General features: G+C 39.5%; 2 protein-coding genes across 3 annotated transcripts; both read left to right on the forward strand.

Moving 5' to 3' along the window:
• The first annotated feature begins 253 nt into the window (after positions 1-253).
• LOC108709645 (nuclear protein 1) lies at positions 254-1,733 on the forward strand. The gene is made up of 2 exons (XM_018249674.2): positions 254-513; positions 1,236-1,733. The coding sequence occupies exon 1, from the start codon at positions 254-256 to the stop codon at positions 482-484; it is 231 nt and encodes a 76-aa protein (XP_018105163.1). The 3' UTR covers positions 485-513; positions 1,236-1,733.
• Positions 1,734-5,498: 3,765 nt separating this feature from the next.
• MGC78963 (uncharacterized protein) lies at positions 5,499-9,945 on the forward strand. 2 transcript variants are annotated; one of them, NM_001091132.1, is given in 4 exon segments: positions 5,499-6,004; positions 6,776-7,022; positions 8,508-8,667; positions 9,566-9,938. In NM_001091132.1, coding segments are annotated over 4 exon segments (465 nt in total). In that variant the 5' UTR covers positions 5,499-5,954; the 3' UTR covers positions 9,574-9,938.
• Positions 9,946-11,379: the final 1,434 nt, after the last annotated feature.

An 11,379-nucleotide genomic window follows, 5' to 3' on the forward strand; every position in this document is an offset into this window, starting at 1 on the left:
CGGTGATGGTAAGTAGCCACGTTCTCCGTCCTCCAACACTACAGCATTGTACAGGTGCTCAATTCCACACAGTCTTCATGGCAATTACAAATACACAGTCATATTCCGCTGCCGCCGCCGGCAATTCCTATATCCCAGCCATTGCGCTACCCATGTGACATAAACGCGTCACGTGACGGACAGGGTGAAGGAGGTTCTGCGGCTGCGCTGACAGGGAAAGTTTGTTATTGTTTATACGCAGTCCGTCGCCATTATGTCTGTAGACACCGAAAGCCTGGTGGTTTTCGAGCGCGATCACTATGATGAGTATGACTACTACAACCTGGAAGAGTACAGCTGCGGAGCTGGGGGCAAGGGCCGCACCAAGCGTGAAATAGAGCTGAACGGGAACCGCCATGTTCCAGCTGGGCATGAACGAAAAATCGTGGAGAAACTGCACAACAGCGAGATGAAGAGAAGGAGAAGCCGAAGCTCATCAAACTAGTACTCTGTGGAGTCTTGCACCCGTGCCAGGTAAATATAAAATAAAGAGGAGAAGACCTATAGCTATTGTTTGAGAGGCATGCCAGCATATTAAAGGAACAGTAACACCAAAAAAAATGCTTTTTGTAGTAATTAAAATATAATGCACTGTTGCCCTGCTTTGGTAAAAGTTATGTGTTGTTTTAGAAGTACTCATATAGTTGTTTTTTTTTAATAGGCTGCTGTGTAGCCATGGGGGTGTAGCCATTTAGGCTGATAAAGGAGAAAAGGCGCAGGCTACTTAGCAGAAAACAGATAAGCGCTGTAATAGAATACAATGGGATTGTACATAATGCATCTAATTTCTGCTATGTGACCTGAGCCTTGAATGGCTGCCCTATGGCTACATAGCAGCTTGTATATAGTTTCTGATAGAAACACACCAGTTTTACCACTGGAAGAAAACAGTACATTATATTTTAATTACTTTAAAGCACTTTCATTTGTTGGTGTTACTGTTATTTTAAAGTACTAAAGTGCAGGTTAGAGGTTTCCAAACTGCAATAATGTGACCCTGAGAGCAATGTTCCCTCTAATTCCTTGCCGCTAACTTGTGTGCCCAGTTCAAAAATATTGTGTGCCCATTTCAAACAATTGTGTGCCCAGTTCAAACAATTGTGTGCCCAGTTCAAAAAAGATTGTGTGCCCAGTTCAAAAAGATTGTGTGCCCATTTGTTTTGTGATTGACTAACATAAATTTATTTCTGTTGCAGGTTAAAAACAACCCTTTACGTCTAACTTTGGTTACATCTGGTGTATTCTGTTCTGCACCTTATGGAACAATGCACATTTCAGTTGGGGAGTGTCTGCTATGGAGTATGAAATGCAAATTGACACTTATTGCTTGTAAATGTGCGTAACTAAATATTTTCTACACTCTTTTTGCTTTTATTGTGCAATATTGGTGACTTGCATTTGATGGTGGATAGGCACCAGTGACACAAAAACCCTTGCTCCGGTGACTTTTTGTGCCTTTTTACTGTTTGTGATTGCAATATTTTAGACATTTTCCTTTAGTTGAATTAAACATCTGTGGAATATTTTATACTGTATTTTGCGTTGCTGTAGATTAAACAAAGCTGCAGGGAATCCAAAGGGAAGTAAATAATCATAGAAACCAGTTGATATTGGTCTGCATTTGTCAATGTGTTCTTGCCTTTTTAAGCACTTTAAAATTATATTAAATAAAAACAGGTTGACTTCTTTGAAAACGCTATAGATCTTGTGTTTTTGTGAAACTGAAATGATGAGACACATGGATCACATTTTCAGTAAAAGGGCTGTTTCAACATTTGTATTACCTTCCTTGTTACAGTCATGTGATGCTTCCTTTCTTTTGACAGAGTGAGATACACAGTAGTGTTGGGGGGTCTGTGGGCACTGTCTTTTCAGGTCCTCTCCTCTGCGATGGCTGAAATGGATCCGAGCGCAGTTGAAGCAAGCACAAGATGAGATATGCCAACACTGCTATTCTACTTTGAATTCCTTTAGCTAGTGATGCACCAAATCCAGGATTTGGTTCAGGACCCGCCAAGATTTAGCCTTTTTCAGAAGGTTTCATTTTCGGCCGAATCCAAGTGTCCGGTCGAACCAAATACAAAAATCATGTGATCATCACACAAACAAGAACTTTGTAGCCATGTGCTGCGTGCACGGTTCTTTTTCCCCTTGTTTTTAAGGGTTCGGATTCTGTTCATTATTCGGCCAAATCTTTCAAAAAGGATTTGTGGTTTGGCCGAATCCTAAAATTGTGGATTTGGTGCATCCCTACTTTTAGCCTGGTGCAGCTATAGATAAAGTTTTGTGAGTCAGCAGTGGTGTGGTGAGAGAGGCTTCTCGATGGGCCCTAGGATTGTAGTTATTCTCCATTAAAAGGCTGTAGCACCAATGGTTTAAAGGAAAACTATACCCCCAAAATGAATACTTAAGCAACAGATAGTTTATATCAAATTGAATGACATATTAAAGAATCTTACCAAACTGGAATATATATTTACATAAATATTGCCCTTTTACATCTCTTGCCTTGAACCACCATTTCGTGACTCTATCTGTGCTGCCTCAGAGATCACCTGACCAGAAATACTACAACACTAACTGTAACAGGAAGAAGTGAGGAAGCAAAAGGCAGAACTCTGTCTGTTAATTGGCTCATGTGACCTTACATGTGGTTTGTATGTGTGCACAGTGAATCTTACGATCTCTGGGGGCGACCATTATTTTTTAAAATGGCAATTTTCTATTTATGATTACCCAATGGCATATACTACTAGAAAAGTATATTATTATGATAATGGTTCATTTACATGAAGCAGGGTTTTACACATGAGCTGTTATACTCAGTATCTTTTAATAGAGACCTACATTGTTTGGGGGGTATAGTTTTCCTTTAAGCCCAGCTAGGCTTCCTTCCCTTACCAAAATGTTAAACAGGAGGTGGTATCATATGCCTGAAACCCACCTCCTGTACCATACCCAGATGGTTACTGACAACACAACCCAGTGGTTTGTGGGTAGGTGTTTTATATGAATAAACAAAAAAGAAAAAAGAGAAGAATAGAGCTGAACCCTTCGGTACCCCCCTGGACTCCTTGACAAATAAATAAGGTTAAGCAAACCAATCTATTTCTGCTGCAGTAATCAACCACAGATTAAAGTTACCTGCTGAGTAAATACTAGCCACAACACTGCATACTTTTGTAATATCTGCCTATACCGGCTGTCCCAGAGGTTTACATATGTGTACAATTTGGTCAAACACATTGATAGTCCAATTACTCGGATTCATCAGATTGGTGTAAATGTGCAAAAATTGGTAGGTTTAGTTTGTTTAATGTTGCTATGATCGAACCAGAATGTGATCAGTTAAGAGTCCTCAACCACGTTTTTTACAGTTTGGTTTTTCATATAATTTACTCGACTTCTGACCAATGTACTTGGCCAACTTATATGTCCCCCAGAATGGAAGGGAGATGCAACATCTACTACTCACTGCTGGATGTGACATCACCAATCAGTTGATTGATGTCAGTTTTTTAGGACAGAATGTTAGCTGTTTAATACAGTACTCAACCAAACTCTGTAGCAAAGCTACTTAGACAATCTTGCCATAACGATCGTGTCCTCATGTTTTTTGTTTGGTGCAGGTCAATATCTAGTAGGTTCTAGATGCTGCAGATAGGCTTTACTTACTATGCCTGTCTTGAAATACTTTCCTATGGTATTAAACACTACCTAGTTGGAATTAGTTATTCTTTCAGAGCCCAAGACTCTGGTTAACTGACCATGCAGACTCCTGACATTCTGACTCTGAAAGAAACCTGCTGAGCTGAAAGCCTGCTATTAGCAAGAGTAAACTCAAAAATAATTTTATGTAAATAGCAAATGCTCAGAAAAGCATTCTCATGGCCAGCAATTGTAACCGGCACATTTTTTTGAGTTCAAATACTGGCTACATCCATAGTCACCATTAATTTCCCTTATCAATTGTCTGAAAGTGAGGTGCATTTTCATGGAATAAAGTCGTTTTTATTTGAAAATACTGGTGTCATTAAATAAGCACTTGCCTTAGAGTGCAATAGAGGTTTTGGCCTTGTTGTTTTGGCTATTAAAAAAAAATTAAAATAACCCTACGTGCTCTTGCCTTGCACTGAAGGCTTTGTATTCAGATCAGTCGAAACCCAGAGGTTCACCTTCCAGCAGCATGGTAACCCAAAACTCTCACCTAAAGCTAGACTGGAGTTGTTTAAAACTATGAAGTTTAAAGGGGGCAATACATGGGCCGATAAAAGCTGCCAAAAGATAAGGCAGCTTAGTGGCCTGTGTATGGGGCCCTCTAACAGGCTTTCCTAATCAATATCTGTCCGACAATCGACCAGATATCAATTGGACAGGTTTATAAGTCCTTTGAATGAGGACCGCATCGGATTATTGATGCTGTCTTATTCCTGTCATTGAGATCTGAACATTGGGCCCTAGGGCCCACGATCAGATCAGCCTTATCTGCCACCTCAAGATGGGAATATTGGAGAGAGGTCCAATTGTTTGGCGACCTTGCCAAACAAGTGGATATTTACATGTATTGCCAGCTTTAGAATGGCCCATTCTATGAAAAGACCTCACTCTGACTGAGAATCTGTGATAAGACTGAAGATGTCTCCCTCAGTTGTCCTTATCCAAGTTGAGCAATTTTGCCAAGAATGAACAAACCCGCGAGCAAGAGTCAAATGAGAAAATCTGATAGCCCCAAAAACTTACAGCTGTAATCACATCCTAGAATGGTTCTATCAAATACTTGGGGGCCAACAAACAAATGTATACATTGCATACATTTTAATTTCAGGTTGTTATCAACACAATAAAATTCGGAAAAGTGTGAAGAATGATTATGCAAGGCTATTGCATTGGATGTACATATGTAACTGCTATTGAAAGCATTTTCTCTCTGCCTTACAATTAGGGTTGCCATCTGGCCGGTAAAAATGATGGTTGATCCAGATGTTAGTAAAAGGCAAAAAAGATAAATATATAGGAATGCCGGTATTTTTTTCCAGAAAAGGTGGCAACCCTACTTACAATCCTTCTTTTCCTGACTACTCCTACCACTGCTTGTAACTGTAGTCTGCTCTCATTTTGTTAAGTGCCATCAAATTACCACAATTGCATTTTTCTGTTGTAAAAGAAGGGTTTCATGAGCAGACGTGTTCTTTTTTTAATTGATGAATTAATAAAGGAGTGTTTTATTCACATTGTTCTCATTTTGCTGAGGTCTCAATAAAAAGGCACTTGCGGATTGTATCTGATTTTCACTTGAGAATCCCTTATTCTGACATACATGATGCATATGCAAACTCTAGGCCCACCCCTAGTCCGTCAACTGTTACCACATTGAAAAGTGGGTGCGCTCTGTGAAGTAGAAGTGCTTTGCGCACGATTACGCATGCGCGTCCTCGGTTACGCACGTGCGTCCTTGGTTGCGCACGGTCACGCACGTGCGTCCTCGGTTACGCACGCGATTCGTCGGTTGTGCTTGCGCACCAGCACTGGCAGTTACAGAAAGGAAATCATCTATTACAATCTGCCCAGTGTGTCAAATTCAAGTGTTTTTTATGGAATGGAGGAAGTTGCGCCCTTCATTTCTAAAGAATTTGTTCCGGTCTGCTATTAATTGCTAGGGTGAAGTGAAACCAACAAAATGTCTGACACCACCCCTATAGCGGCGACACAATCCCAACATTTCTAGAACTCCCCAGCAATACTGCTGCGTCACTTCGCTGACCTTCACTCACAGAGCCGTAATAGTCACGTTGGGGGAGTGGCCAAATGAGCCGAAGGTTAGATAAGGCAAGGGGAGGGGCAGTGACGTCACCAGAAGTGTGGCGACTGTTTGAAGGACACAGAACGAGGAAGATTGTGTCGAACTCTCTTCAGCCATGCCAAGAGGAAGCCGAAGCCGCACGTCCAGGGTAGCGCCCCCGGCCAGGTAAGCCGTGCTGTACTGTTAGAGGCAGATTCGGCAGCTACATGTTATAAACGACGCCGAGGCGCATGCTATGTGCAGGCCCAGTAAAGGCTGCCGGCGTCTCCTCGGTCATGCTTTCTCTCCCTGCATTCTGGCACCCAATAGAAAGATCCAGTGTTTGACCAGCACGTAGAAAGGCATTTGGAAATACCACTAATTATTCATGTTTGGTGTAACTGTCGCTCTTAGATAAGAAGTATACGTTCCTCTCACAGACCATGTTGTTGCTCTTATGATGTAACAGAGAAGCAACAGCCAGAAATGTCAGTTATATACATTGTATAAGCACATTGCCTGTTGTGAACATGAGCCCCATTTACGTATGAATCATAGAGAGTGTTGTTTTCTTTCCTGTTCTCAAGAAGACACCTATACTTTATTTTCCTGCATTTCTACCTTGTATCTTCCAGTGGCATATTCCAATTCTTTTTTTCTTTTTTTTTTGTAACTTAATCATTTTTATTATTCTTTAGAAAAAGCAAGGGGTAATAGCGTATTTTGTACAGTCTTGTCATATGAATCTCAATGAATAACATGAAAGCTTGCCTACAAATATTGCTTGTTGCCATGTCCAGTGGTATACATGGTAAACTGTATGCAGAGCAGCTGGTAAATAAACATTCAGAAAAACAAATGAAAAAAAAAGGGATATTCCAATTCTTAATAGTCGAGAGAGAGATCAACATGAAATTTAATTGTAATGTGCGTTTTTTTTTTTTAATCTTTTAACAGCAGAGCCCCAGTTATGAGATCTGCACCCCGACCTGCAGCTCACCCACCTGCACCTGTTGCTCCTGCTCCTTCTGCCCTTGCTCCAGCCGCAGCACCCAGACAACCAGGTCTCATGGCACAAATGGCTACAACTGCCGCGGGGGTGGCTGTGGGCTCTGCCGTGGGACACACACTAGGCCATGCCATTACTGGTGGATTTGGTGGAGGAAGCAGCTCTGAGCCAGCAAGGACAGATGTCACATATCAGGTACATTTATACTCTGTTACTCTGCTTCAAAAAGGTATTGCAGCAAACTATATGTTTATTAATATGGAATTCTGTGCTGAAAACTATATTTCAGGTCCTTTATTGTTAGAATGTAAGTGTATTTTTTGCTTCTTTGTTATGCTTTCCATTTATCCATAAACAAACACATAACTGTACAATTTGCCAGTTTCAAAATACACAGACATTGGACTTTAGAATTTAACTATTTGGGATCAGTGCTGGAACAGCAGACCTATGCAAATTACCAACCTGTTAATGTCCGTTAAACTCATCGTTTTCAGAATTACACTTACACTACATAGCCAGTTACTATTTATTGGGTTGGCGGAGGGCTGTTTGGGCCTCTGTACTTGAAATGCCAGGCCCTATTTTGAATCCCAGTCCAGACCTGCCATAACTGACTGTTTATTATTACATCACATCACATATTGTGAGCAGTCTCATTTTAGCTAGTTTTAATATTCCTTCTAATCAACAGTTTCTGCTCGCCATCTATCTCCAGGATGTTACTGCTGGTCAGAGACTGGTGTTAAGATGAGTTTATTGCCTTTAAGTTAACTTTTAGTATGTTATAGAACAGCCCATTCTAAGCAACTTTTCAATTGGTCTTCATTATTTCTTTTTTTGTAGTTTTTGAATTATAAAATGTCTTCTGGCTCTTTCCAGTTTTCAAATGGGGGTCACTGACCCCATCTTAAAACAAATACTCTGTAAGGCTACTGATTTATTGTTATTGCCCCGCTCCTAATTCATATTCCGGTCTTTGTTTAAATCAATGCATAGTCGCTAGGGTAAATTGGACCCTGGCAACCAGATGGCTGAAATGGCAAACTGGAGAGCTGCTGAATAAAAAGCTAAATAACTCGAAAACCACAAATAATAAAAAATGAAAACCAATCGCAAATTGTATCAGAATGTCACTCTACATCATACTAAAAGTTTAAAGGTGAACAACCCCTTTAAATAATGACTAAGTCTGTGAAAATATGGAAGAAATGTCCAATTTTATTAGATACAATGTATTTATATAGTAACTAGAAAGAAATGTTACTTTGTTGCCATCATCGCCTGATGACTGTACGCTACCTCATTTTCATAAAGGTCGGATAATTCAAAATGTAGTGTGTATATTCTTCAGACTTCCAAATAACTATTTATTTACGTATAAATGTTGAACTATGCTGGTTCTAATTGTTGATAGTCACTGTATTTCCATGGTTTGCTATTTAGCCTGTTTTTTCATGTACGGACAATATGTGGGGGGTTTTTCATCAATTTATTTCATAAAGTCAATTGTACTAAGCTGGAGAACTTATGGAAATATTTCTAGCTTGATTTCACTTTTTTGGGCAGCAGTTAAATACATTTATTTACAATGTGTTATATTACCATACTGGTCTGAATTAAATATCTTTTTGCATATAGAGGTTGCTTGCCTTATCAGTTGCCTTAAATTGTTTACAGGAACCAGCACAGCCAATGTATCAGCAACAGCAGCAGCAATCCCAGTATACACCATGCCAGTATGAGATGAAGCAATTTCTTGAATGTGCTCAGAATCAAAGTGACCTAAAACTCTGCGAGGGATTTGGGGAAGTTCTTAAACAATGCCGTTTTGCAAATGGTAAGCTTACATTAAAGCTACATTTCTCTTGTTCAGCTACTGTATGAACAAAAACATATTTTAAAATATATGTTTATAATAATTACCTGATATGTGGATTTGGGCAATCCACAGTGGACCCCCTTCTCCACAATCCTGATGGAGAAATTGCCAGAGGGAAGTGAGGATCGGTCAAGGCATGGCCTTACCTCTGACCTTTCTCTGTTTTTTCCTCATTTGTTTGCTATTACAATAGTATTGGATTAACGTTATGAGATCAAATAAAGACAGCTAGCGGAACTAGGCTGATTCTTAGTTTATCTAAGTGCTAATCTATGCACCTGTGCTTGACCCAGGGATTGAGTTAAACAGGAGCCTCTGTGAACATCACCTTCGGGCTACTATTGAAATGAATACATATCTGGCACCGGTAGTTTAGCTGGTTACACATTGTGATCTTGCCTCCTATCTGTACTTACACACTGATTCAAATTGGCTTATACACCTTGATCCAGTCATTCTACAGCCACCAGAATAATACATTGGATGTGGGTGAATCTTCTAACCAAACATCTAATGACTGGACATAGAGGCAAGTATAGTCATGGGGCACACATTTACCAACATGCCGCAGTTTAAGTAGTTTCAGTCAGAAAGGCAATCCTTTTGTTTGGAACATACAGCAGAATTCAGTCAGCACGGTTGAAATTTGGGTGAATTTATCCTTGTGTATCCTGCTTTAGAAAAAAGTAACATAAGAGGGTAGCTACAGAATGAATGCTACAGAATCCAATATGCAAGTGACTGACCAGGTGAATCAAATAATTTATATTGTGATATGTTCTATTTTATATTTATGCTTTTGTTTAATGTTGATGCCTCTGTTTACAAATATTGTTTGTTTTTTGTTTTTTGAAAGGCTTATAACAAACCTGGAAAATCAAGATGGAATCTATGTACTTTTGGAAATAAGGAGCACATTGTTTTGGAATTGACCTGTGGTGTTTAATTAGATGAGGCTTTAATCTGTTGGCACATTAGCAGTTTGCCCACCCCCTCCTCCAGTTGAATTATGTTGCTGGAGATAAGTGTCCATATGCTATTGGCCTTAACCTTGTCTTAAATCTCATCGACTCAACCATTTTTGACCAGAAAAAGAACAGCTGGTTGGGAACATCTGGAAATGAAAACTGCACTAGATTGTGGATATGACGACTGAATTTTGGCCAGTGAGATGTTTGTTGCTATTGATTATAGCATTTCTTATTTTAAAATAAATTGTATCCATGTTAGACTGTACCTTTGTGCACTCTTCTTTTCATTGCTTTCTAGTTTAGTGAAACACAATTTAAAATACTGGGTTTAACAAAGTTGTTGTCTTAGTCACTGGTCTGAATTACAGTGTGTGTTAATCTGTTAATTTGAAACTAAGGAATTAGTGTACAAAAAAAAAAAATTGACAGTTTTGCCTGTAGTTTTTGATAAGGGTAAGCCAGTTTAGGTAATGTAGGTTAAAGGGAAACTAAACCCAACCATAAAGCTGTCAACCGCAACACCCTAGTTCTCTATAGAAGTTGAGGAAAAAATGTACTTACACATGGAAAACAATTCACCAATGAGATTGATACTGACACCAGAAATTAAACTTTTTTTTTTTTTTTAACATGTATCATGATATTGCCTTTGAAAGCTACTTATAAAGCTGGCCATAGATGCAAAGATCCGATCGTACGAATCATCGTACGATCGGACTTTCTCATCTCCCGACCCGCCACTAACCATTCAGATCAAAGTCTTACCAGTCAGATTAGTTAAACAACAGATCAGCAATGTTCTGCCCCTGACAGCAATCGTACGATATCTATGTCCAACCAAAGCTAGTGACTGTCACCCACTGAAATTCGAAAATCATACGAATCCTCGATTCGTACGATCAGATCTTTGCGTCTATGGCCATCTTAAAGGAACAGTTCAGTGTGAAAATAAAAACTGGGTAAATTGATAGGCTGTGTAATATAAAAAATGTTTGTAATATAGTTAGTTAGCCAAAAATGTAATATATAAAGGCTGGAGTGAACAGATGTCTAATAAAACAGCCAGAATCCAACTTCCTGCTTTTCAGCTCTATAACTCTGAGCTAGTCAGCGACTTGAAGGGGGGCCACATGGTACATTTCTGTTCAGTGAGTTTGTAATTGATCCTCAGCATTCAGCTCAGATTCAAAAGCAACAGAAATGACCCATGTGGCCCCCCCTCAAGTCTCTGATTGGTTACTGCCTGGTAACCAGGGTAACCAGTCAGTGTAAACCAAGAGAGCTGAAAAGCAGGAAGTAGAGTCCTGACTGACTTGTTATACATCAAATCTCTCCAGCCTTTATACATTACATTTTTGGCTAACTAACTATATTAGAAACATTTTTTATTTTGCACAGCCTATCTATTTACACAGTTTTTATTTTTATACTGAACAATTCCTTTAACTTTGCCATAAAGTATTTGCACAATGTTTTTACATTATCTGTCTGATGCCCCATGTTCCTGTATGAGGGCTCTGCCATATTTGTACAGCAGAAGTCCGTTCGTATTAGAAACCCTAACTGACAGGTTGGCACAACAGTCAGGTTTAGAACAATAACTGAGATAAACAAACCCATTCGTTAGTGCTGGGAACTGTGCTTAAAGATTCAATTGCAAACACAAAGAACACTGAGCCAGATTTACACAGACCCGTTG

Source organism: Xenopus laevis, chromosome 2S (genome assembly GCF_017654675.1).
Source record: "Xenopus laevis strain J_2021 chromosome 2S, Xenopus_laevis_v10.1, whole genome shotgun sequence".
In the NCBI taxonomy this organism is placed as follows: domain Eukaryota; kingdom Metazoa; phylum Chordata; class Amphibia; order Anura; family Pipidae; genus Xenopus; species Xenopus laevis.